The sequence below is a fragment of the Opisthocomus hoazin genome, chromosome 6 (genome assembly GCF_030867145.1).
Source record: "Opisthocomus hoazin isolate bOpiHoa1 chromosome 6, bOpiHoa1.hap1, whole genome shotgun sequence".
Lineage (NCBI taxonomy): Eukaryota > Metazoa > Chordata > Aves > Opisthocomiformes > Opisthocomidae > Opisthocomus > Opisthocomus hoazin.
In genome coordinates, this window is record NC_134419.1 from 64,735,999 (window position 1) to 64,763,570 (window position 27,572).

Below are 27,572 nucleotides of genomic sequence, written 5' to 3' on the forward strand. Positions count from 1 at the left end.
CCGCGCCACGGCCCCGGCGGGCCCTGCTTAGCTTGTAAGGCCCCGGCGGCGCCGCTAGAAATAGGGCATTGCTCAAGGGAGCCCGCCAGCGGCGGTAGCTCGCTCCTGCGCAGGCGCGCTCCCGCCCGCGCGGCTTCCGCGCGCTGTCCCCCGCAGCGCATGCGCACAGCCGAAGTAAACACTCCATCTCCCACCCGTCCGCCCTGCCCCCCTCGGCGCCGCTTCCCTACACAAAGCCCACGGCGCATGCGCGCCCCCCCATCCCGCACCTGCGCGCTGCGCTACTGCCGCCTCTCCGCTCCTCCGGCGCCGCTCGCGCAGGCGCTGCGGGCGCAGGCTGGCTCTCCGCGCAGGCGCCCCAGGCAGCCGCAGCCTCGCCCCTCCCCCCGCCGGCCTCCCGAGCAGGCGCAGTTCGCGCCCTTCCGCGTTCCGCGCATGCGCCTTGAGCGGTCTCCCCCTCCCGCCCGCCACCTGAGGTAACTCCCTCGCCTCAGTCCGTTGTTCCCGCTCGACCGGCGCGGTCCCGGCAGCGTGGCGGGGCGTTAGGCCGCGGCTGCCCGCGTCCTTCTTCCCCGCGGAGACAGCAGCTCCTCCGGCCCCCGCGGCGGTCCCTCGGCGCGTCTCCGAGCGGGGCGGCTGCGGGCAGAGCGGTGCGGACCGGTTGGGGCCGGTTCCCCGCGCAGGCGCAGGGCCCCGTAAACAGGAAGCAGCGGCGGCCCGGAGCGGCGGAGACAAAGGGGCTGTGGAGAGGGGAAAGGAGGGACTCGGGTTGGCTCGGCCCGGCCCGGCCCAGCGAGCGGGGGTCCTGGCGGCGGGCGGCAGGATGGTGCAGAAGGAGGGGCAGGCGGCGCTGGAGGAGCCCCAAGGCAGCCCCAACCCGGCTGGAGTGTCCGGCGCTCCCTTAGAGCCGCCGGGCACCGCCGCGGGGCCGGTCCCGGGGGGCGAGGAAACCGACACCGAGACGGAGACCGCGCTGGGCTCCCGCCGCTTCCTCTGCGGCGTCGTCGAAGGTGAGAGCTCTCGGAAGGGGTGTCCGACATCCCTGGGAGACGGGGGCGGTTGGGGGTGGTGTCTGGGGGGGGCCTGGCCCCAGCTTGCGCTGCTGTTGCCCGTCTCCTCCCCCGGCCCGGGGCGGTGCGCGGTTCTTGGCCGGGGCTCCCTCCGCTGGAGAGGGCTGGGGTCGGGGAGGAGCTGCTGCTCCCGGGCGGGGCTGCTGCCCCTGGGGCTTGTGCTGGAAGCCGTTCGCTAGCCGGGAGCGCCGTTTGATGGCAGCTGTTCAGCGAGGCGAGGGCAGGCCTGGCAATTCCAGCAGGCCGATGGTTCCTGATGGAGGCTGAGGCAGTGCTGTGGCTCGCTTGTTAGTAAGCGTCTAAAGGGGGGCAGGTAGGAGAGAAAGAGAGAGAAGAGCTGCTGTGCGATTTTCCCAGCTGTACATAATCTTCCTGCCTGCCAGAAGCTCAGATTCAGTTTCTTGGGTAGGGAATAGGTGATTCCATAGACATCTGCTCTGGAATTGATATTAACTGCTCACTGTTCTCTAAAGTGTTGTAGCTTACCATTTTAATTGCACTGTAGGAATGATCCTCTCCTGTCTGTTGGCATAGCTGCAGCAGTAAGAGGTTTAAATTGTTGCAGAAAGTGCAGAATGAAGGGACTCTTTGCATTTCTCAGTAAATACAGAATTTACGTGCATTTCTGACAGGTCAGCTAAGGTAGATGGTTGAAAGCCAGCAAGAAAAATGGTTTGTTCCCAACATAATAGTTTGTTTGGAATTGTTCTAAATTCCTGTGGACTGCTAATATTTCTGTACCTATAATGAATCTCCAGTAGGAGAACAAAATGATTAACAAAGGGAATGGAGAGTGAAACCGGCATTTTATCAAAGTTGGTATCTGCATTGCTTGCAGAATGCCTTTTGTTCATATCTTAAAAGACCATTTGGCTCCTGCAGATGTCACTGTGGGAAATGCCCTAGGCCCAGTTAATGCCTCTATTTTTTTAGCACTTACTAGGGCTTAAATATGGTCAGTGTGGAGAGAGATGTCTTTGTTTTGTTAATAGACTTAATTCTGTGAAGACAGATGCTACAGTGAAGGGTTCAGAGACAGATGAATAACAGTGAACAGAAATACAGATTGTAACAGCATGTTTTCTCATGTTGCTGCTGATACACGTTGACCATGGATCACCTGTTCATCCGGATTTATGTTGGAACCACTGTGTATACCAAAACAATTTTTCTTGTCATCTTAGTTACATTGTTGATCTCCTCTGCATATATTTTAAGGCAGGTGTTTTTGACTGTACTGTGCGTAAAACAAAGCAAGAAAATGGCCTCTGCACAATGAAGCAGTCTAACACTAGTTAGGAGTTACCAGTTCAGTATGCATGCAGGGGGAAAAAGTGTTAAAGAAAAAAAAAGAAAACAAAAAACCCAAAACCTGAAAAAGTCAACCAAGCAGACAAACAAAAGCCCAACCCCAAAAAACCCTGTTATGGTGATTGAGGTAAACGGTAGTGGGTGAAAACATCTGTCTCTTTAGTGACTCAAGAAAATAATAGGGGTAAGAGAAAAACAGGGATTAACTTCAGAAGTGTAGATAAATACTTAAATATAGTGCAGTGGTTAACATAGAGTAGAGGAGTGGTGAGAATAAAGCAATGAGATATGGAGAGTTTGGATGTTTTGTAAGAAGGGGGAGGAGTGGGAAATTGGACAAATACTGGGTGTATACTCTAAGAATGTGAAGAGCTTATGACATCAAATTCACTGTTTTGGGCAGTAATAAGGTCTAAGAGAGTACTGGATGCAAAGCTCTGGTGCTGTGCCTCCAGGATATTCTGGCTTGTGGTGATGGAGAGCGTGGTGACTGAGATGAGGTATTTGGCATGATCTGTTGACTTTATATTAACCTGACACACAGTCTTGAGGGAGTAATACAAAACCAGGTCGATTTTTAGTTGGACAGAAAGATCTAAGAGTTGTCATCAGCTGGTAACATTAATAATCTAAGAAATGTGCTGACAGATGGAAAAGTGTTGCATTGGATTAGCGTGTTCTCTTCAGTCTTAATTAATTAGTCTTTGTTATCTGATTTTCATGTTGTGTTTCCTTTTTTTTTCTTATAGTAGGCCTCTGCTCTGCTTTAGGCTAATAGGTCTGAAACAGTAGTATCATAGGTAAAGCATAAGTGTTCTGAATGAGTTGTGAGGCATAGGTGGTATTCGTTAGGTGTCACAGTAATTCATTCTTCTGTGGGTTATTGAGCTTCCTCAGGGCAGCATCAGTAAGAATCAGGTAGTGCTAGTGAAAATGAGAAATTTGTTCTGGGTGAAATAAACTGGGAGGTTTTCATGTCTTGCAACTGCTCTCTTGTTTGTTCTTCTGTTTAACTGTCCTCTATTTGGCTCTTTGCAGTTTGTGAGGAGTAGTAGTTACTCATCTTTGCCACCTCATGGTGCCAGTTAGTCTAAGAGTGCTTTTTGAGAGACTAATTCTTAAACTCGAGCTTGCTTTAAGCTGCTTAAAAGAGCATTGTTCACTTAACAGGTAACTGAAATACCGGTTAGTATATGGAAAATGCTTCAGTTGCATCAGTTGTGAGTTTTGAAAGGTCGTAGGAGGATGGTTTTGATCTCTGTGAGACCAAATATTTACAGATTTACAATGGTGAATAGCTCTGGAAATTAAGATATTGTCTACTTTTTGAACTGGTGTTCTGTGGGGATATGTGAGCTTTGTGTTTTAGAAGCGTCATTCATCACTGAGTGGCCATGCTGTTTGAAAATAAGAGCTTATTAAATTTCAGTGTTATTTTAGTCTCTGGTCTTTGCACAGGTTGCTAAGCTGAAGCTTTGTTCTGAAGTGCCCACTTGTGATTGAACTGTTTGCGCATAGGTCTAAGTGAATTTACTTGAATAAGAGTGCATTGAGAGTGCTTTTTAAAGTATTATGTTTCTAGAATGGGAGGATTAGGTTTAAAACCAGAAGCAGTTACAATTTCCATGGAATCCCATGACTCTGAATGTACGCTATTCTAAAATCACTTATGTAGGTGCTTTTATATGATTATGCAAAGACGCAGTCTTAGCTTGTAAAGATGTGGGAATTGTAAGATATCAACTTGCAAGTTAATTTTGTGGAGGAGTCTGTTAAACTGAGTAAAAGGAATGAAATCCTAAGCATTCTGTTGACTCACTTGTGCATTTTTTTTTAATTATACGTCATCTACGTCAGTATGTATTTATATACTCTGTGTTTATTCAGCATTCCGATCTGTACCACCGATTAAGCACTTTTGAGCTTGGAAATATTTTCAAGTGTCTTCAGTGTTCACATTACAATCAAACCTGTTTTGTAGGTGTCTGGAGTGATAGTTTAATTAGGTTATGACTGTTCAGTCTGCTCTTACAATAATGCTGACTTGACTTGTCAAGGGCATATGCTTAGGCGTACAGTTTGGGTTCTGAAAATTAATTGCATCAGTGGCCAAATTTATAAGACCTTAGATCATAAGAAATGAAATAAGTTATAATTGCATTTTAATTTTAGATCAGTTCAGGTTACTATGCTTTCCTAAAGCTGTCTAACTAGATTTTTTTTTTTTTTCCTTTCTGATTTGGGAAGCTTTTTGATGAATGTAGCAGAAGAGGAAGGAAATGGTGGGTTGTAATATAATGTTTCATGGAGCAGGCATAATCTAACGTCTAACTGGACAATATTAATCTTGTTTCCCTTAGGATTTTATGGAAGACCTTGGGTTATGGAGCAGAGGAAAGAACTTTTTAGAAGGCAAGTCATACTTTGTCTTGCTGCAGCACATTCCATCACAATATAATCATAATCTTCCACTTAAGTCTGAAAAGAATTATTGTCCTAACCTAGAGCAGCTTTTTGCCTACTATCAATATTCTTGGGGGCTCATATTCACCTTTCCATCTTGCCTAAACCGATTTGTCCAGTATCAATTGTGCGTAAAGTTACTGTGACTTAATAGTATCACACAGTGTTCAATGAAGAAAAAATAAATCAGATCAAGTAAAAGGTAATTCCTGAATCTGTAGGCTATTCTCCCAGTGAAAGTTTTTTTCCTGTGTTTGTAGACTTCAGAAGTGGGGACTAAATACATACCTGTATGCTCCAAAGGATGACTACAAGCACAGGATGTTCTGGCGAGAAATGTACTCTGTGGAGGAAGCAGGTAATTGCCTTTATTTCCCCTCTCTGTCTTCTATAAATAGATTTTGAATGAATTGGTCATTGCTACATATGCTTGTGTGTGTTTAATCACGGTAGCCATTTCCAAAGGTGAGTGGAGACCTATTCTTAATACCCTGCAGATGTATTTAGTGGAGCTTTGATATAAGCATGGATTTACTTCTTTCAACTATAACTCTACAGATGATTTCTAAAACTCCTTTAAAGGCTTTGTCTGAAGAGGTTTACTCTTTTTTCCAAGGAAATATTGCTCAGAATTATTCCCCTGGCTCTTGAACATCTGGGCCATATTTTGAAGTAGAAATTACTTGGATCAGAAAAGAAAGAAGATTGATGAGCAAATAGCATACCTTTTTATGTGATTCATTAAATGCTTGTCTCAACAAAGAGAGTATCTGTTGGAAAAGCAGCTTCTGACTATTTAGTCAGAACATAAAAGACCTATTTAAGCTGGTGTGAGGCTTTTTATCCACCTCTGTCATTTATGGGATCTACAGTGCTTTATTAGCCTGTGGGGATTACGATTTTCCTTGGGTGAGTGGAAAAATGATACTCACTTGAAATTAAGTAATCCTTTTTGGAGGCCCCATTGAATCACTGCAGAAATATAATCTAAAGGATACTGCAAGATAATTGCTAATAACAACAAAGATTGTTAAATATTCTAAAAATGATTCTCTTTATTAATTATATGGAACATTAAATTTGAAGTTTGTTTCTTAAAGCAACTACTTCTGCACAGTGGTGTTAAAGCCCTCTTCCATGTGCCCTGAGCTGCAGTCATGTGAGTAGTAAGTGGATCAGTGTCATGGAGGGTGATATTACTACAACGGATTGTCTCTTAGCATGTGTGACAAAAGTGGAAAAAGTGAGTAATTCTAGAACTGTTGGTGTGCATGCTGTAAGGAGAGATTACATGCACATTTGTCTCACAACACTGGAATAAAGAGAATTTTTTAAATTTTTACACAATTTTAACATAGAAAACAACGATACAAGGATGGTTGTTATATTTGATGTGGCATAATTTCTAAGAACTCTTCTAAATAATTTGGTGCTCTTTGTGTTGTAAGAAATTCCACTTTTTTTTTTTTTTTGAGTTATGGTAGCAAAGGCATCTGCAGTTTGTAACTTACTAGTAATGATGTCTGAGGTTGTTTTTTTTAAATTGTTGACGACTTCTGAAATATTTGTATTTGGTTTCCAGAGCAGCTAATGACTCTAATATCAGCGGCACGAGAACATGAAATAGAGTTCATCTATGCAATCTCACCTGGACTTGACATCACTTTTTCCAATCCTAAAGAGGTATCCACATTGAAGCGCAAGCTGGACCAGGTAAGCGTGATACAAACTTACCACAGTTGCAGTGCTACTTAATTTGAAAACTTTAGTACCCTGCTCAGTCTTGCAGCTTTTCACTAGCTTCTTTAATGTTTCCAGCACTGATGTTAGTTTGGATGCCTCTGAACAATTCCATTTGATGTGTTCAGGTTACATTGCAGAAGTGGCCAGTGGTCATCTAGATTTAAAAAAAAAAAAAAAATCATGTGCTGGGTTCTGAAGGCTGTTCTTGGGAACTCGTCTTCGGAGTATTTTAGGGCCTTGAAGCCAAGATGCATTTCTAAAGCAAGAACTCTTATCCACAGTAAACACCTTTGGAGGCAGACCTGGCATACACATCATCTTTGTTCTCCTAATTGACTTCTCTCTTTTGTCCAAAAGCTATTACAGAGTTAGCTTTTATTCTAGCTCTCTGTCCAGTGAGATCAGCTTTGAATTGTTAGAACTGGAACAGATTGCAGGTCTTTAGAGGTCTAATCTTTGAGAAAAGCAGAGCAGTGGGTCAGCGACAGGTATTCACTGTGAATAGATAACAAAGTCTGTCTTGCCTCACCTACCTTCTCTCCTCGATTCCTGTAGCTTTTCCTTTTAAAAATTCTACAGTTCGATCTTTAAAAAGAAAGAAAAATAATTTGAAAAATCAAGCCTTTTGCTTATCTCTTGTATTAGGTTTCCCAGTTTGGCTGCAGATCTTTTGCACTGCTCTTTGATGATATCGATCACAACATGTGTGCAGCAGACAAAGAAGTTTTCAGTTCCTTTGCTCATGCTCAAGTCTCGATCACAAATGAAATTTATCAATATCTAGGAGAACCAGACACATTCCTTTTCTGTCCTACAGGTAAAATTAAATGAATCATTTAGTTCAGCCCTAAACAAGGGGCCCTATTATCTTACTGTTTGAAAAGCTGGTTTAATATTTTGTCACTGCTTTAAGGAGTATTTTGGGGTTGTTTGAAGAAATTGCCTTAAAAAGAAAGGTTCCAGTAATTCAAATATGTGCAGAGATTTTGCCAAATTTACACATCTTTGAAAGGCTTAATGCCAGGCAAAGAAGGTAGCTTGTTAGAATGGTTCAAGAAGTTTGAACTGAAAGTTATGTTAAAGACAGACTTCTGTTTGACTTATACCAAAATCTTTTTGCTACTTGATCTGGCTAGCAGTTAGCTTCTTAGAGTTTACTTAAAGTAGAGGCACAGCACAGTCTGTGCTCGCTTCTGTCATTGGTAGCTGTTTTTAATAACATTACCCACTTTTACTAGTCACTGAGTTGCTTTACTGAAAAAATAAGATTACTTGCATTCGGGTCCAGTCATTGCTTTTTTAAATTGTAAGCTTCCTCTGATACCTGCAAGGATTTTGTAAGGGAGAGAGAATCACTATGTTCAGTGGTGTGGATTATTGCAAGGAAAATTCAGTTCAGTAGCAGTGTTATTGTGGTTAGTTTATCTCCTTACAATGTAGTAGTTTGATTCTGTTGCAGACATCATCTTTAACTTTAAAGAGATATATGTTCTGGTGTTAAGATTTTTAGGTATTTGCGCTTCATAAGCAGTCTTAGGGTTTCTGGTTGTCCTGCATATTGTCTGCTGTAACCTGCCTTTCTATTTATGTACTTTATTACTTTTTTCCTGATTTTGCCATCTGAGCGATTTTAAATACATTCTCTACCTTTCCTTTCTGATCTTTGTGCAAAGTATCATTCTTAATGTCCTTTTTATTTACACTTTTTGGGCTTTCTTCATTAATTTTATAGATGTTTCTCTTCTCAAATGTTAGTATTCTCTCAACATCTTCATGGGACAGTTGGGTATGTTGCCACATGTGTGCATCTTTCCACTAACAGTGTCATGCTTTTTTCCTGCACAGAGTACTGTGGAACTTTCTGTTATCCAAATGTTGCTCAGTCGCCATATTTACGGACTGTAGGAGAAAAGCTACTCCCTGGCATCGAGGTGTTATGGACAGGTAAAAATTGGTTGTTTGTTTTTTAATTTGCCATTGGTGTTAAAAATGATTTCTCATAAGCATTTAGTAAAAAAACCTGTCCAACTACTTGGGGATTGAATCTTCAAGTATGTGCAAAGACTTCTGATTATCCTGTTTCCTTCTTAGGTCCAAAAGTTGTATCAAAAGACATTCCGGTAGAGTCCATTGAAGAAGTTTCTAAGATCATCAGGAGAGCACCAGTTATCTGGGATAACATTCATGCTAATGATTATGATCAAAAGAGGCTTTTTCTTGGGCCTTACAAAGGTCGGTCAACTGAGCTTATCCCTCGACTAAAGGGAGTTCTGACCAATCCAAACTGTGAATTTGAAGCCAATTATGTTGCTATTCACACGCTTGCAACCTGGTACAAGTCTAACATGAATGGAGTGAGAAAAGATGTGGTGATGAGTAAGTATGTGTAACTGTTTTCTGGGATCTATGCTTAACCAAATAAGTCATACTGATTTTTCTTTTTTTTTTTTAATGATTTTAGCCTTTCCTTACCAATTTTTGGCTTCTAAGATCACCTAGCATTTTCTGTCCTCTAAGTAAATGGCAGTTGCCTGAAACATAATGAGCATCTAGATTGTTTTATTGACTTCTTGGGAAGTGTCTATAGCATGTGCTATCAGAGAATTTGTTAAGTCTTGAGAGGTGTCTGTGATTATATAAAAACCACTGTTAACAGGCAATTTTAATGCCCAAATTTGACAGAAGTGTCCATGGATTTGATTTCATTGGAATAGAAGCGGTTCAGATCGAAAGAGAAAATCTAAATGCCAGACTGTCTAGTTTCTGCATACTGTTTCTGCACTAGAGTTGGTGATGACCATAGTTTTACATTTATTATGTGTCTATGGATGTAATGCTTTGTCCTGCTTTATGAAGTAAGGCTGTTGAATCTCTTGTCTAACGTGTCTTTTTATTTTAAATGAAACTTGCATGATAACTCTTTAAAACTTGTCTCTGTAGCTGATACTGAAGACAGTACAGTTTCTATCCAGATAAAACTGGAAAATGAGGGGAGCGATGAAGATATTGAAACAGATGTTCTCTACAGCCCACAAATGGCCCTGAAGTTGGCCTTAACAGAATGGTTGCAGGAATTTGGGGTACCTCAGCAATACAGCAGTGAGTCTGATTTAGTATTGTTCTGGGGCTGGTAGAGAGATGGGGTGAAATGTTCAGTACTTCCATTTAGAAAAACTATTTTAGAAATTCTGGCAATCTGTATACTTTTCATATGGAAGTATTTTCTGCCATAAGAATTGGGGAAACCTTAATAAAGAAAGAAGAATGCTTGGCATTCTGCAGCTTGCCTGTAGTTGCCCAGCTGATCAGTAGAAGCAGCCTCGATGTGTGATCCTTTGGCACTTACAGTACAAGACAGGAAAGAGTCTGGATCTTGCGAGTCCCTAGATGTCCATGGGACCTGAGAGAGTAGAAAGAATAGTCTTTTTTTTTTTTTTTTTTAAAGGGGGTGTTAGGTTATTGTAAACATCAGTTCTGCCCCAGAAGACTCTATGTTCTTTCAGTTTTTTTAAGATGGCTTTATTTTTCTGACTTCCTGTGTACAGAAACCAGCTGGGTTCCCGCCAGCATTGTACACCTTTCTTGTAGCAATGGGAGCTTGGGATCTGAGGTAAAATCTGTTTTGCTCAAATGTAGGTTTGGGGTCGTCAGAGTGCCCTTCTCTGGTGACTGATGGTAGAATGGAAGAATCTCTTCTGCAACAGAGCAGAGTTGGGAGGCGTTACCCTTTTGAACTGATTTGGGGTTTTGGAGCTTTCTCAAACTCAGCTGCAGCGAAAGCATTGGGTGAGGAGGAGTAGTAATTAAGATGTCATCTTCCTCCGCTGTCACATGATTGTTTAGATTGGAAGGGACATCTTGATACCTCCTGGTCTAACTACCTTGTTTAAGCAGGGTGAGTTTAGAGCAGGTTGCCCAAGACTGTGTCCAGTCTGGTTTTGAATATCTACATTTTCCCTAGGTTAAAGGCATTTTTGCAATTGACATATTTAAGCATCCATCCTTAAATTTTGAAGTGTTCTCTATAGCTAAGTAAAATTTTAACAAGTCAGTTGATTCAGAGGGGGGAAAAAAGTTAACTTTGAAAGCTTTTTATTCTGATGGCGTAGTCAGAAATGCTGTTGGCAGCACATAAATATTAACTAATTTTCCTAATTTTTTTCCCTATCTTATCTTTACTCACCAGTTATAGGGAGGGAAAACTTGCAAAAAAACCAAAGGTAGAATTATAATGACAGAAGTGAACAGGCAAAGTACCAAAAGGAAGCTGTGCTGATCAGATGCTGTGGCAACAGAATCATCCATTATTTGCAGAAGTTGCTGATTTGAACGTTAGTTTGCAGATATTGAAAACTCTAAACTTGTTTCTTCTTATTCTCAGGTAGGCAAGTGGCCCACAGTGGTGCTAAAACTACTGTAGGGGATGTAGGGCCTCTGGTGGCACCATCCTCTTTGAATGCGGCAACGGTGGTTACCACAGTTTACCAAGAACCCATCATGAGTCAGGGGGCAGCGCTGAGCAGCGAGTCACCAGCCTTGGTAAAGGAGGAAGAGAAGAAGCAATCTGATGAGGAACCAATGGACATGGTGGTGGAAAAACAAGATGATGCAGACAAGAATGCGAATCAGATATTGACAGATATTGCTGAAGCCAAGATGGCAGAGGAGTTGAAGCCAATGGATACTGATAAAGAGAGCATAGCTGAATCAAAGTCCCCAGAGATGTCTATGCAGGAAGACTCTGGTAGTGACATTGCCCCTATGCAGACTGATGAGCAAATTAACAAAGAACAGTTTGTGCCCGGGCCAAATGAAAAGCCTCTCTACACAGTAGAACCAGTGACTTTAGAGGACTTGCAGCTTCTCGCTGACTTGTTTTATCTTCCTTATGAACATGGGCCCAAAGGTGCACAGATGCTGAGAGAATTCCAGTGGCTCAGAGCAAATAGCAGTGTTGTCAGTGTTAATTGCAAAGGAAAGGACGCTGAAAAAGTGAGCGTGAATCTTTTTTCTCTCCTTTTAAATCAGAATCCTGAGCAATGTTATGTGTTGTCTGTATTGGAGATTGATTTTCCACTTCCTAAAAGCTGAAGGGTAGTATGTAACTGACTGCAGGTCACGGTAACTTTCATTCCTCCAGTGGAAGCTACTGTTTTAAGCCCTGTAGTTGCCATGTAGCTATGAAGGCAGTCTGGTGTCTGCATTTGACCAGTGATCCCTGTACTGACCTCACTTGTAACAGCCACAGAGAATACCTGTGAGTCATTTGTGGTGTGATAGTCCATGCTGGTAAAATGAAGTAATGAATTGTAATCTTCCTCCATATTTAGAGTACTTCTCTTCTCTAGAAGGCTCTCTTTAATCTTGTGGATCTTTTACCTCTGTTTGCAGATAGAAGAATGGCGTAACCGAGCAGCCAAATTTGAGGAGATGTGCAGCTTGGTGATGGGGATGTTCACTCGCCTCTCCAATTGTGCCAACAGGACAATCCTTTATGACATGTACTCCTACGTCTGGGATATCAAGAGTATTATGTCAATGGTGAAATCTTTTGTGCAGTGGTTAGGTAGGTGCATTGGGAGCCATTATAATCCCAGATAGTGTATTTTTTTTGTTTTTAATTAGCCCACGGGGAAAACAACCTGTTAGGTAAATGTGTCGTCTTGGACATGGGGTCTGGTCTGACCCTGTTTTAAAGGTTTTCCTGTCTCACTATTTGAAGCAGTGCTTGCTGTGAATTTGCTTTGGTATTATAAGTGAAGCCTGATGGATGCTTAAGATTGGAGACCTTGATTTTCTTCTTGGGCTAATGAAACTTGAATCTCATCTGACACGTAAGTGTTGACTTTACCTTACTCTCGACTGAATGCACACTGGACTATTTCATGTAACTTCTTGGATACCCTGGTGTATGATTGGAAATGACACTACGAAGTGTGACCACATCAGCCATCTGCTGCTTGCTCTGTCTTGATAACATTATTGCTGTCTTCAACAGAACAATTGCAGAAGCGACCTTTCAATGGGCCTGGCCAAGAGGAAGCCAATCCTCCCAGCCCTGTGCGCATGCGAGCTTTAGTGTAAGGCTATTCTGGTGCAAAATAATTTCCTTTAAACACTTTCCAAATTGCCGATTTTTAAATTTTTTTTTTTTTGTAATGGGTGGAAATTGTGGAGCTCTCTAGACAGATTTAGTCTGAGACATAAACTGGTCTTGAAACTTTTTTTTTTATGTGTGTGGCTTTTTGGTTTTTGTTTTGTTTTTTTTTTTTTTTAAAGATTTTTGGGGGATCCTAAGTTGACAGATAGCACCAGCATGGCCTAGGTAATTCTAGTGACCTCATTTCACTTTCAGGTTTCAATCCAGCTGTAAGGAATATGCTGTGGACTTGCTTGACATACACAGCAGGCAGCAAAGCTGATGGTCTCATGTCACACGTTTTGTAGCTGTCACAAACGTTGCAGTGGTTAACCATTACACAACCCTGGTGTAGTTCTGGTGTTTGGATTGTCTTTAAATGATACTCTTAAACACTGGCAGGTTTAAGCAGGGACAAAGAAGACCTTTTAAGTCATCAAGTCATTCCATGCACAACAGCTACCTGTGTTTTGTGCTTATTGAATATCTGATCCCTATACGTATGGTTGATAGGGAAGAAGAGCTCTTAAGACTGCCTTCTGCAAAGTACAGAGAAGAAAACTAGCTTGGGAGGAAAACTCAGCAGCATTGTATTATGTTAACATCTCTGTCTAATGCTGTTTAAAAGCTTTAGTTTGTGCATGTTTAAGACCAGTGTAACACAACTCCCCCAACTTTACCGTTCTTGCTGTACGTTACCTTTAGCTAGAAAGATTGCTCTTTTTTCGATAACTTAATCCGTTTAAAACTCCAGGCCAAAGCTCTATAAAGAGAGCAGTGATTTTTGTAATCTCAAAACATTGAGGGCCCAACTTCAGACTGCATTTCAGAATTATCAGGCTACCTACTGATTTCAGCTCATTGTATTCTGTTTTCAATGTACCTATAAAGTTGGGTTCAAGTCTTTAAATGCATCAAATATTTGGAATAGTTGACATTACAAGCCAAAGTTGTAAATACTAGCTCTGTTAACTTTGGCACTGTTCTATTCCAGTACTCAAACTGGTATGAGATAGTTGAATAAATAATCTTAAGAGTTTTTGACATGTACAGTTTAATACTCTTATGCTAATGGTGCTTCTGTGAGAGGGGATGTTTTTGCCTTCAGCTTGCATTTTATCACTTGTGTAAATACATATAAAGCAAAGGTCTTTCATAAAACACATCGTTATATAAAGCTAAGTATGTTACAAATCCAAACAAATTAGTTTTCACAACGGTGTGCTCAATGGTCCACTGAATGTTCACTTTCTTCACCTCTTCTCCCAAGTCCAGCTAGCATTCAGTCCCTTAAATTAGTGTGGCTGTACAGTACTATGGATTACTAATGACTTCTATTGTCTTCTTCCCCATTGTGTACAGATGGGAGAATCCTCAGCACAAGTTTCTACTGCTATTGGATGGACGGCGCCAGATGTTCGCAGCGCGTCGTCATTAATTAATTAAAATGGAAAGGTTTTGTCTGTGAGGCAGCTCAGATAGATTAGATGTGCAATAGGCATGAACTGAAGTCACATTTGCGCAGCGACTAAGGCATTAACTATGTTTTTCATTTATACAGCTCTTCATTCACGCAGCTCTTTACTGTAATAATTGGAAGTGCTAGTTAAGTTGTAGTCTCAAAGGACAGACAGATACTGTCTTCCAAGTTATTGACTAAACCTCCTTGTGAAGGGTATCTTTTTACATGAGAATTCTAAAATGTGGGGGTAAACCAAATTCCAATTCTGATGCTTGGATTGTTTCTGAAATTTACCATACTTAGGGTAGTATGTATTAAACATATATTGCCAGACTCTCATAAATGTCAAACTTGGCACACTTTGGGACTCTCTGACTAGCACAACATACTTGTCTGTACTGATCTGAGACTGTTACTTGAACAGGAGGTAGATTGCTGTCCACAAAAGGAAAAGAGTATTTGCGCTGCTCATCTTGTCAGAAAACTAGGCGGGTAATTGAAATCTCCACTCTGGATACTACGCCTTTCCCCCTCCCCGCCCCCTCCAGACTTGTCATTTATGTTAGTTGTTGAAGGCTGTGGTGCCTTGCTGGCAGAACAGTATTAAAAGTGATACAGGAGTTTTGTTTTCTAAAGCAAGTGTGAACTGAAGCTGAGCACTTCAGTGGGCCTGCTGTGGCTGGTTGATCAGCAGGGACCCTGGTGCATCTGACATGCTTGAGCAGGAAAAAAATCAAGACGCTAAAAAGCAAAGCTAGTGTTTGTGGCCAACAGGGTGTACTAGTTAAATTGTGAGTTAATTCCAGTTAATATTACTTAGCTTTTAACATGCCAGCAGCATTGTGAAGGTACGGCCTGGATTACGTAAATCTGCAAAGTCTCTTGCAATAATACTGTTTCATACAAATGTCCTGGCTGCCTGAGCCATTCCAGACTGTTTGCGTATATTGCCAGTCCTAGTTTTCTGACAAGATTAGAACCAGTCATTACTAAAATGTGACTTCAGAAAGGTCCGGTTTTTTTCAAGGGGCTGTGATAATGACATTTGTTTGATCTAAAATGTACGATAGTAGCTATTGAACCACGTAGCTTCTAAGATCTCATCTTTTCGTAGATGAAATGGAGGTATCTGCCATAAATATATAAAAAAAAAAAAAAGAAGGTACAGAATGTCTGAGAAGCTTACGTAGTTGTGCATGGCACTGTTCTTGTGCCTTCTGGTCTGGAATGAGGTGTGTTAGCTGAACCACCTCACCTGCTCTTAGACTAGTCTGTTATAGGTAATATAAAATTTGGAATACTGCAATTGGTGCACAAGCACAAAATCTTCGTAAATCATACATTATTACAGCCTCCCCCCCAAGCCCTGGATTCTAGCTCAGTTAGAGAGCTTTTTCCACAAGTGTGTGTTAGCTTTTTGGACATGTTAGACACCCAGGAAATCCCCCTTCTCGTAACATTCTCCGCTTGGATCTGATCTCAACAGGGTGTCGTAGTCAATCTTCAGCACAGTTCTTAAGTGGAGACCAAGAACCCTGGGCCTTTAGAGGTGGTCTAGCAGGAGAGTTCCAGGTATCAATATGACTTCACAACTGAATGACGTTTTCTTTGTTTTATGAGAAACCTTTTGTTGCACATCAGAGGTCTGGAAGGATTGGTCTGCCGAAGGCTTTCTGGTCCAAAGCCCATTAGCCTTACAGCTTGGTTTGAAATAATTTTCCTCCCCTTTCTACAGTAATTTCTCAAGGAGATGCTGCCTGTCCCACGCGCATGCGAAGCGCAGCGGCTTTAGTTGTACATTTCACATTGTTTCTTTGCAGGTCGCACAGCATTTTTATCTGCGCCCGCAATTGCACAATGCGCGCATGCTTGTCTGCCGATGGGAATTCCATGAGCAAAAGGAATAGTTGTCCAAATTTTGGTTCCTCTCTAAATAAAGCTGTAATGCGCTTTGTTGCAAAGATTTCAATTGGCAAATATTCTTAAATCGCTGTTTATACCATGTTCAAATTTGTTCATGGATTTTTCAGGCACTATACTTTTCCCCCCTCACAGGTGCTCTGCGCGCAGCAAATTGAGTCAGCGCATTGCTTTTGGGATAAAGCGTCTCCTCTGGCCAGTTAACCCTCTTCAGACCAAACCTTTCCTCCTGACATTCTATGTTCTTGTACAGAGACAGTGTAGATATGATTGGTAAAAAGTATTTTAAAGCAGATAATATTAACAGACTCTTAATGTGCTGTTTCAATTGCATATTTTAAAACACCAATTGGATATTTTCTATTCAAATAAGGTCTTTGCATTTGTAAAGCATACCAACCCCACTTTCTTCTGGGGTGCCTGCAAGTAGCAAATGTTAATTTGGGAGTCTGCAGTGCACACCCAAGAGTGATGGGTTTTGTTGTTCATACAGTCATATTGAGTATTTTGTTTCCACAGCGTTTGCTGCCTATTGATGGGGCAAATGACCTCTTTTTTCAACCACCTCCATTAACACCCACTTCCAAAGTGTACACCATACGACCCTACTTTCCTAAAGATGAGGTAACTGCTTTTGACACGTCACTGTTATTGTTAGTGATGCGTTTCCTTTTGTGGCAACACTGGTTACTGCTGAGTCCGTTCATCCCCTCATGAAACAGATGTCCCAGTATCTTGCACAAGGCACGAATGCACGCTCTCAGGAAAACTGAGCTTAAGTGACTTGCCTATGGTTCAACAATGTGCTGTGCAACAGTACGTGTACACCCACATCTTGATTCCTAGTCTCCCACCCCGCCACCTTTTTAGATCTGTGAGTCTTCCCTGTTTCTGAAACCCACGTTAAAGTTTGTCTCTGGTAGAGGAATTTTTGCAGTGGGGACACATGCAATGGATTACCCCTAGGGATGGGCATGCATACTTGTTCACTCAATAATTGTTATGGTAACTGCCAATATTCGAAGAGCTGTATAGGCAGGACGTTGACATTGCATCTCAAAATGTAGCTGCAAAATGTGAAGTACTTCAGCCATTCTTGGCATTTTAGTTAGTGGTAAACCTTTTGATCTGATTTTTGAAAAATTTGTTGTCAAATCTGATTTTGAGTGATACTTTGAAACCAGGAATTCTGTATTAATCGTTACTGATTAGAGCTTTATTCCCCATTTTTTTTTTTTCTGCTGAACAGATTCATAGTGTAGTTTCATTCCTATTAGTTTAGCAAGAAGAATACTTCAAACTGATGTATCAATCAACGGTTAGTTAACACTCTTTACATTGTTTGAACTGCATCCATAAGGATTAACGTAGCTTGAACTTTTGCATTTGTAGCTACATTTAGATGAAACGTGTTTCCTGTGAAATGTCTGTATCTAGGTTGAGTTTGCAGCAGCGCAAATGAATCCTGACTTCGAAGCCAATCAGACAGACAGGGCTGGCACATGAAGTCATGTCCTTCACCTGCTACTTTTAGGCTAGCTCTGTCCTGCGCTGTTGTCACAAGCAGTAAAGCAGCCTTTTCCGTACCTTAGTGCATGACTGTACCTGAGCTGGTTTGTTCTTCTGTAGGCAATGGAATTGATATTTGTAAGCCACCTAAACAAATGATGATGCAGATAAACATGCAGTCATAAAGAATATTTCTTCTTATGAGTTCCCTTTTTTATGAAAGGAGGCTGGAAACATGATAAATGCAAAGCTTTTTTTGTTGAAAAGTGTAAAGTTTCTTATTTAAAGTGTGACTGATACAAGTGTACGCTTTAAACAGATGCAGCTGAAAGCCTTTTAACATGCAGGAAGTCAGGGTCTGTCTGTCCTTCACAGTGGTTAAATTGTTGCACTTGAACACTGGAGGTTTTGAAAAGGGACTTTGTAGCAAGGTTATTGTTCTTCACTGAGTGGTAACTACCCCTCGGGTTTGATTTTGTACTGTTGCAACATGCAGGAGATTGACCTCCAGCCTTTCCTTCCCAGCCATTCAACTTAACCGCAATGTTTTTGACAGGCGACTTTGAGGTACTTTTTGGGGAGAGGGGGAAGATAGCTCGTTTCTCATAGATGGGTACTCTTGTTCTGTGTAACTTCAATGCCTGTCACTACTAGTTTACAGTGGAGCTGTTAATGATATCTCTCTAAAACAAAGTTGTTAGCTTTTGAATGCAACTTATGACTTGAAATCATCTCTTCTCTCCTCTTAGGCATCCGTATACAAGATATGCAGAGAAATGTATGCTGATGGAGCTGATCAACCCTTCCATAGTTTACCAGATTTAATTGGAGACAAGTAGGTATTAGGAATGAATGACCTACAGAGGTGGTTCGGAACGATGAAGTCCTGACGCTGTTATTTAATTTGAATTTTTAAAAGCATGTGTGGGAGGAATGCAAAGAGCATTTGATTTAAGGAGAAAAAAAAAAAATCTGCCCTATGCAGGCCTCAGGAAATTGGGAGTTTGGTTTCCTAAAGATACCATTGACTGTTATGTCCCAGTTTATGCTTTGGTCAACTGTTGTGAGATGTTAGAAAAAAGATTTAGCTGAAACCTCTATATTCTGAAACCTGTGCATCGTAGTATCATATTATTTCAGATTTTGTGAAAGTGTATCATGAGAGTGTCCGTAGTCTGTAGTTACCCTCTGGTATTTTTTCCCAATGTACTGTAGTTCTTCAGATTATTGAAAAATTTTTCAGGACCAATCTCCCAGCTGACTGCCTTGATTTTTTTTTTTATTCTGAAATACGTGTTATAGGTTACCTGTACCAATTTTTAAAAGAATAAGCAGTGACAAATGAGATTATGTTTAAAAAAAAAAAAAGGCATTAAATCTGAGTTGTGCAATGAGATACTCTGAGTATTTTTTAAATGTCTCGAGTGTTTAATTTAGATACAACTTTGTAAAGAGGCTGCTCTGTGAGTGGCAGGAAGGTAGTTCAGAAAGGGTATGTAACTGGTATCAAAAAATACCCCGAAGAAGATGGAAGAACAAGGAGGTAATGGCAGCAGAGAAACTGAGGGCAAAAGGTGAACGAAGTTTGTGTCTCTGAGTCAGAAATGTGTATGGAATGAAATTGTGGGATCCTGTGCAGATGTCCAGGTGCAGGTGTTGCTCGTAGCTGAGTTTTGACAGCTAATCTGTCTGTTAGTTAATGCTTTGTAGGAACTAATTCTGTGACTGGAGGACTCTGTCACTTCTTTGGTTGACCCTAGAGTCTCCTCTGGAGTATCTGAAGAGCATACTTGTTCAAAGTGAACTTCTTTTGACTGAATTTGGACACTTCTTTCGACAGGTTAGTAGGAGGTCTGCTCACCCTCAGTCTGGATTACTGCTTCGTCTTAGAAGATGAGGATGGCATATGTGGCTATGCTTTGGGAACGGTTGATGTGACTCCTTTCATTAAAAAATGCAAAATGTCTTGGATCCCTTTCATGCAAGAAAAATACACTAAACCAAATAGTGACAAGGAGCTATCTGAGGCAGAGGTTGGTATGACCCATGAGATCAGAACTGTATGCTGATATCTTTCTTTCCAAAGCAAGTCTTTGGTTTTCTTTTGCATTTTGAGCTTCCATGTAATTCAATTTTTTTACCTTTCTAAAGTCTTTGATGAGCGTTGTATCTGATGTCTTAGAAGGTGACAGTAGAATTATTCGCTGCCAGTCAGATGCAGCTGTGGGTTGTAATACACCCATGAAGTGTACTTTAGTAGTAATGAATGCAGTAAATGTAAGCCACCTTAATCTAGCGAAAATTAGATTATGAAAATAAAGGATTGCTTCTGCTCTGTCCTACTGCAAAATGAGATATTAGTTTCCCCATGCTGCAGGTAAGGCTAACCCGCTGATAGTCACATCAGTTAAAGTATGGAAAACAAAGTAAAGAACACTTGGGTTTGCTTTTAATATCTATGAGCTGTTTGTGGAATGTAACAGCTGTAAATAGTGCAAAATGACATCTCACCTTTAGCAAGTGCTAAAAATCAATATCTTAATTGTTTTTGGAATAAATTAGAAAATAGATGTCACTGAACTGCCAGAAATAGCGAAAAGTTCTAGCTGATGCATTCTTGTCAAGGAAAGAAATGTGTTCGTTTAATACTGAGAGGTGCTGATACACACCTGTACATGGAAGGAGGTGTGGACAAAGCTGTAGTGGAGGCAGGCCCAGAAACACCACTTCTTAGTCTTTTTCTTCCCCTCTCAAGAGGGAAAGAATATTTTCCAGAAAGTCATCTCCAACAAGTTGTCTGAGTACAAAGGCTGGTGTCAGACTGGTGGGCCTCCTAAGGGAATCCCCAGATGGTAAGGGCAGGCCAAAAATGGTGTATATGGCAGCGTGCCCTTGCTTTATGTGACTAGGACTTAGATAAAGTCTTTACGGAGGTCATGGCTCTGAGAGCACAGGCCTTCCCACAAGCAAAGCAAAGCTTCCTGGAAGCTGGATGAAATGTTTGTCACCCTGTTGTGAAAATGGCCACTACTTATATGCAGGCTTGGTGGGGGAAAAGTGAAGTACATTTAAAAAACAAAAACCAAACAACAAAACAGCCTTGCAGCAAATATCAGTGTTCTGGGGTAGGTGTGACTAGAAGGTATCTTAATAGCTCCACTACCGCTGTTGAAGTGGAGCTAATTCTGCAGTCTGTAGGTTTTATGGCTTGATGCTAATGTGTATAAGGATGTGTGAAACTAAACATGGTGAAACTGTAGTAGATACAGTAAGGGAGAAGGGGCCTTGATTTTCAGCAGTTAAAAGCCAAACTTCAAAGAGAAAGCAGGAGGTATTTTGTGCTGATAAACTAGCTTTTCCTTTCAGAGGTTTAAGAACATTTTTTTGCTGTTGGTACATTACCCCAGAATTTCTGCTGCTGGTACAATATCTCGGAAAAAGTCTGTTTCTTGAGACTATGGGCTTCAGGGCTGTTCCCAGGAGTACAGAGGAGCTATTTGTACTTTGCTATTGAGAGAGATGCTGTGGGGTGTTATCTGTTCAGCCTGTTGACACTATAAAGGAATGTAGAAAATCTTCAATAGTTACTTAGAAGCCATTGTCATTGAAGATCATGTATGGAAAAGTTTTCTCACAATATATTATTAATTTGCTTTCCTTTACAGACTTCTTGCCTCTTGATTATCTCAGTCTCCACTTTGGTTTGAAAATCTCCCTTTCTGTATTTTTTAGATAATTTGATTCAAATTGTTGGCATTTAATACAATTCAGTTGTTCTCTAGTTTACTTGAACACATCTTGAGCCCCAGACTTCATGGGATAAATAAAATGTTTTGTTTCACAAAAGAAAAATCCAGTCCTCTGGCTTGTCATACTGTTGTGAGCTTATCTTGCAGTTTAGTCTAGGTTCCTGTCAGGGAAGTTTATTTGGTATCTGCTTTTCCTGAGATTAGTTATTATTGTTCGCAAGAGATGAATGCATCATCTCTACTTGCTTCTTAGCCCCGTCTGTATCCTACTCCTTGATAACCTGTTTTACCTCTTGTAGCACTTCTGTGGTTGGAAGAAACAGTTCTCACCTTTGCCTTAGTGCTTGAAGCCAGCATGGCTAGCTTTGAACGCTTTCTGTGGGATTGTGGCTGTTACAGCTGTGATAAAGAAAAGCCCAGAGGGGCAGGCATGGTTCCGAACCTGAAGCAGCTCAACAAGTTTGAAGTAGTAACTTTGAACATAGACTCTGCCTGCAAGAGTTTGGGAGATGGCAGTTTATAGATTTGAGGGGACTGCATTTAAACTTGACCGGGGTGGGGGCAGAAAGTGGAGGTTGCTAATGTTGTGGTTCCTTGAGCGATGAAGTCCTAGTTTGGGTTGTTATGATAATTCTAAATAAATGAAGCTAGGTGCTAGTTTATTTGTGCCAGTGCTCCCTAAAGGTTTTAAAATTCAGTAACCAGCAGGGGGAATGAGTTGAGTATATTTCAGATTTGGCTTTGTTTGCTTTTGCATTGCCTTACTTGATTGTGCCATTCCCATGAGATGCATGAAGTTAACACCTGATGTCACATTTCCAAAGACCTTCCTGGGTGATAGCAGGAATAAATAGTCTTTAGCGATCAACAAGGCTTATTTCGAGCTAGAGACAAGTTTGCCTTTGGGTCAAGTGCTCTAAGATAATTGCATGGACATGAGAGATGTCTCCAGGCTACTGTGAACCAAAGAATGCGTGTGGAAGGTTAGGGCACTTAGAGGTAAAACTGCCCATGTAAAATGCAAAGAAAAGGAATATCTGTGCACAAGCTTTTGGTTATGGATTGGCTTATGGTTTTTCTCACTTGAAGTGTGGGTCACTGAGAAGCCGCGCAAGGAGTCTTGCATTCCTCCTTTGACAGTATGAGAAGCTTCTGTAGCCTGCCTTTTTATCTGGAGTACAGAGAGCAAGGCAGCAGGTAAGGAACAAAATGGCCATCAGCGGTGTAGTTGAAAAGCATGCTGACTTGGAGGTATGCTCCGTGTGCAAAGCAGCCTCTGTTAATAAAGATGAATGAAAATGGAAAGTTGGATAATAATTAAATGTCTGTTTCCTATATTGTTTTCAGAAAATAATGCTAAGCTTCCATGAAGAGCAAGAAGTATTGCCAGAATCGTTCCTTGCTAACTTCCCATCATTGATCAAGATTGATATCCACAGAAAAGTGACCGATCCAAGTGTGGCTAAAAGTATGATGGCCTGCCTGCTCTCTTCTCTCAAGGCTAATGGTAAGCTTCTTGCACTTCCTTGTTTCCTAACTACATGTTAGTTCCAGGAGGCAAGGCAAGCTTGCACTGGTTATGTTAACGTGCTGCGTTTGCATGTCGGCCGGAGATATTCAATTCCTGCCATAGTTGGCACTCTAGATGTAGGTAAATAATGATCAAAGCTTTTGGATATCTAACTTTTGCTACTGTTTTTGGTAAAAGGTAGCTTTTCACTTTAGCCATTATCCTGCAAATTAGAAAATAGGAAGAACTGAGGGAGCAATTTGGCAATGAGAGCACACATTTTTACATCTCGAACAACGCACAAATGTTTGTGTTTCCTCTGCTGGCATTGCTAATGATGCTTTTTCATATGTGTGGCAGTGTGCACTGGTGGGTAACTACCCAAACCTTCAATATGGGGAAGTACTTGGCTGTCTGCCTTACTGCACACCTGAGGTTCACAGTTTCTTTGTGCGATTCGGTGTTGTTTTCTGAGCCAACATCAGAGGTTCAGGATGCTCTTACGTGAAATGAAAGGTGTGCAGAGGGTTTGTTCAGGCTGACAAGATGTCTGCAGTGTGCAGTCCCTTTAGAGGATGATCAGTTATGTTGCCATAAATCTGGTATCGTTTGGGCACTGTGCTCCATGTGGGCTTGGATCAGTCATTTAAATAGGTTTAAACGTTAAAATAGGTGGGAACTCTAGTAATATTTGATGTCTGCTTTTTACAGCAAGTCTTCTCCTACAATGTTTTTTCGTTCTTCCTTCTTCAGGCTCCCGTGGGGCTTTTTGTGAAGTGAGACCAGATGATAAAAGAATCCTGGAATTTTACAGCAAGCTGGGTTGTTTTGAAATTGCTAAAATGGAAGGATTTCCAAAGGATGTTGTTATCCTTGGAAGAAGCCTGTGAAGTGCTTGACAGCGAACTGTTCCAGTACTGTAGTCCCTTAACAGCTGGACAGGTAGTGGTGGGGATCTTCATATGGTCTAGCTGCACAAAGCCAGCAATAAGCCAGCTTAGTAGAAGGGGCTATGCGAAAATCACCCATCACACATTCAGACTGTAATTTGTTGGAAGAGGATAATGCTGCTGAAAACACTGTTGTAACAAAGAGAAACCTTGTCCTCTCCTGGTCCTGTGTGAAGTGCCAAGGAGTCTTGCATGGGCTATAGCTTCTCAGAGGAATCCCTCTCAATCAGTGCTGTGGCTAGCAACAGTTCTCTGCGTTCCCGTGTCAACAGAAAAGTGGTCTCTGTCAGAAGTATCTATAAAGATGCAGGTTTTTCTCTGTCGTAGAACAGGATGTGCAACTGGAAGTTGCAGAAATGGGAGGGATTGCTTGTGTCAATCAGCAAATTTAAAGATAAGTAGCTACAGTTCTATTTTTTACTATCTTTATGCTTGTTGATAAAGCAATGACCCATTGTCACTTCTAATGACCATTGGTTCAAGCTTTGTGCTTTGTTAGGGACAAATGTGCAGTGGTCTGTGGCAGAAGTCACTTAATGACAAACTTGTAAATTTTGATGTATATAAACTGTATGCTGACTAACTTTTTGTTTACTGGTTTTTGTAACTTTTTCTTTTGAAAAGTGAAATGGTATAGGTCCAAGATGGCACTTCTGAATAACCTAAAACCACAGTGGAGAACGAATCTGTGCTCAGCACTGACCTTTCTTATTGTGCCTCATATGCAGGGCTAGAAACTGACCATCTTGGGTAAGGGGCGTGGATCCCAAATGATCTTTCCTTCACACGGCAATTTGCTGCTGCTTGAGGTTATCATCATTCTCCTGGGACTGAAACAGCAATTCACAGGGTGGTCTGCCAAACCCGTTAGTTTTGGTAACCTTCGCACGGGATTGTGGATGAAAGATGGTGAGGGGGAGAGAGCTGGCCCACAGCTGGGACTTCCGCTTGGAAGAGTCACCATGTTTCAAAGCCTGTTCGTACTAGTTCGATTAAATCAGGGTCTTCAAGTCCTGCACATTTGTATCAACTTTTCTATAAGAAATGCCACAATAAGCACATTTTTACACATTATTTAAATGGTTACCTACTTTTAAATGTTCCAAGAGTTTAATGTTTTTACCCAGGTCTGATGTGTTTGGCTATGGGATCTGGTAGTGAGGTAGTTGCATCATTTATGAAATTGGTATTTCACAGAAGTCCCAGTGTCCCGGATACGTAATTGGCCAGTGGTATACACCTTGCAGTACTTTGCTTCTTTCACCTGCTGCCATCACCTGTATTTATCTTCCTTTTTAATTTTTCTGGTTTTTTGTTTTTGTTTTGTTTTTTTTTTTCAGTGGTGCGCAAAGGAAGTTTCGTTCCTTTTACAAGCCTCCAGCTACACAGAAGAAGTTAGGCAACCTGTAATGGATGGCATTAAGACTGCAATAATGTTGTCTGCTACCTGTAAGGAGAGGCTGTCTTTGGCCTTCTGGTGCAGTCACATGCAGGATTTTTTTTTTTCCTTTGCAGAATGTGAACAATTTTTTAATGCAGTAGTGAAGTATTTAAGTTGAAACAAGTTTATTTCATTTTTAGAGAGAGGTACGGGGTTGTGCTATGGGATTTCATGTAAGTCAGAGCTGAATGCCACTAGTTTTTATACAGCTTTGAGTGCATGTTGAGTAGCTGATACCTTGGTTTGTCAGGTGGGAGAGTTTTGTTTCTTCATGGATACTGGAGTCAACTTATTTTATCTGGATGCATAACATTACAGCATAGGATGCTTGTGGCCTTATTTCTTGGCATTTAAGGAGTTGCCACATTTTCTCTTCCTATGACTTTGTTATTATTATAGAAGTTAATTGTATAAGCCTATGGAATGTCAGGCCGATACCATCATTCTAGGATTGTAAAATGATACGTTGACATATCTTTCATGGTTATGAATTTTCATTGAGGTTGGAATGCCACTTTCATTAATCTGTTTTTAGATCAACAGTATCTGTAGCAGAAAAAAGCAACCTGTAAAACTGTATTTGAAGACCATGTGAGAAATAGAATAAAAATTGAGAAGTGAATGTAAATAAGAAACGTGTACTGTGTGTGTTGAGGTTCCAGAACCAAAGTGGTTCAGCAGTGTGTGTTACACCATGCTGTACGTGTTGGATGCCCTCGGGATCAGCTGGCAGAGAAATTTGTCTCTGATTTTGGTGGTAGCAGTGTGCTGCGTGGTAGATACTTATCTGCGCTGATGCTTTACATAGGCAGGCATTCAGTGACCCTTCAGAAGTACTCACCCCAGAGATTTCTGGGGTGGAAGTGACCTTTCTTGTTGGCCCTTCTGTGAGTAGCACCAGTTGAACTTTACCTTTTACTGTAAAAAAGTTCTGTCGAAGGCGGTCTCCAGTGTCTGGCAAAGCCAGTGTGAGCCATGTGCAGCAGTGCTCCTTCGCCCTTTCTTACACATTTCCCCCCCTGTATTTTTTCCCTTGACGGCTGCTAGATTTGGAGGTTTCTGAAACCCAGAAGAGCCTGCCAGCAGAAGCCAGGTGAGAGATCAAGTGACTTGAGAGTTGTGCTGTGTGTAAGGAGCAAACGTCGTAGCTCCACAGTCTGGCCTTAGTTGAACATCCACAAGATTTAACTTATAAAGCGAAACCCCTGACATAGCTACAGCAGGTAGCTTCCTGCCTAGGATGACAGCCAAGCAAAAGGGGGGGGGTCAAGGGTAGTAAAACCAACTTTTTCTTAAGGTGAGTTCATGAGAGTTCATCCACCTGCTGTAGAAGTGCACTGGTTATGCAGTTCAAAAGGCATGCGTTGTGGGGAGCGTGATAACCCGCAAGCTGAGCAGGGAGATGAGCAGTTAAAAACTTCTGCTAACCCAGTAAATGTGTGCTAAGTTAAAACAATGTTTTTTCTTAACAACACCATGACGTGTTGCATATAGGAGTCTCTTTTCTTGAAGCATGTTTCACGAAGTCTTGGCAGAAATGGCCATATGAGTTGTGAAGCAGAAGTGGGCTCTCCTGCCTCCGTCGCAGACGGGTCGGGTACGTGATGCGCTGCCGCCAGCCAGGTGGCTGCGGAGAGCAGCTACTGCAGAAGCAAACGGGTGTGCTTGTGTAACCATCGCTGAGTGAGCGCTTGCCTTTTTCTGGGACCAGGATCAGCTTTTCAAACCTCTTCCGTCGTGTTTTTCTTGAACTGACTCCAGCTGGAGCAGAGCAAATGGCTGGCTGGTGGAGGTCTCCTCTGCGGTGGGAGCAGAGCCAGCTTCCAACTGAGAACGTGGTGTGAGCTCGTTGTTAGCAGGGTTTGTTTTAATTCAGTGGCTCCCCCCTCCGCCCCTGCGGCACGGGCCAGGCGCATTCCCTTTCTGCGCTGAAAGGCCAGTGCAGCCCTCTGCTCTGCGCGATAGATTTTGAAGCAGGTTCTTGCCTTCTGCGTTGGAAGGCTGCCGTACCGCAGTCCCCAGTGTCAGACTCCGCTGCTCTCGCCCACGCCAAAAGGGATGGAGATGAGCAGGTTCCTGCTCCCTGCTACCCTCCTACCCCTCTGCTACCCCTCCTCACGCCTCTCCTGGCTCCAGCGGTGTCTGGGAAGGCTGGTGTCCAGGGGAGGAGCGGTGCATGGACGAGGGGCACTGAGGGACGTTCTTCTGGCGTGGCGTTGGCGCAGCTGGCAGCGGGGTCGGTGAGTGCGCTGTCCTGCAGAGCTCGGTGTGGGCAGGAGACCCCCAGTTAGAGGATGCGGTGGTG

General features: G+C 42.0%; 1 protein-coding gene across 1 annotated transcript; it reads left to right on the top strand.

The window, feature by feature from the left end:
* Positions 1-463: 463 nt before the first annotated feature.
* On the top strand, positions 464-25,884 carry OGA (O-GlcNAcase). The gene is made up of 16 exons (XM_075423583.1): positions 464-1,010; positions 4,742-4,793; positions 5,105-5,202; positions 6,427-6,557; positions 7,233-7,404; positions 8,433-8,531; positions 8,679-8,963; positions 9,528-9,686; positions 10,969-11,579; positions 11,979-12,153; positions 15,675-15,760; positions 16,628-16,732; positions 18,367-18,452; positions 19,458-19,650; positions 22,714-22,873; positions 23,630-25,884. The coding sequence occupies exons 1-16, from the start codon at positions 824-826 to the stop codon at positions 23,764-23,766; spliced, it is 2,736 nt and encodes a 911-aa protein (XP_075279698.1). The 5' UTR covers positions 464-823; the 3' UTR covers positions 23,767-25,884.
* Positions 25,885-27,572: the final 1,688 nt, after the last annotated feature.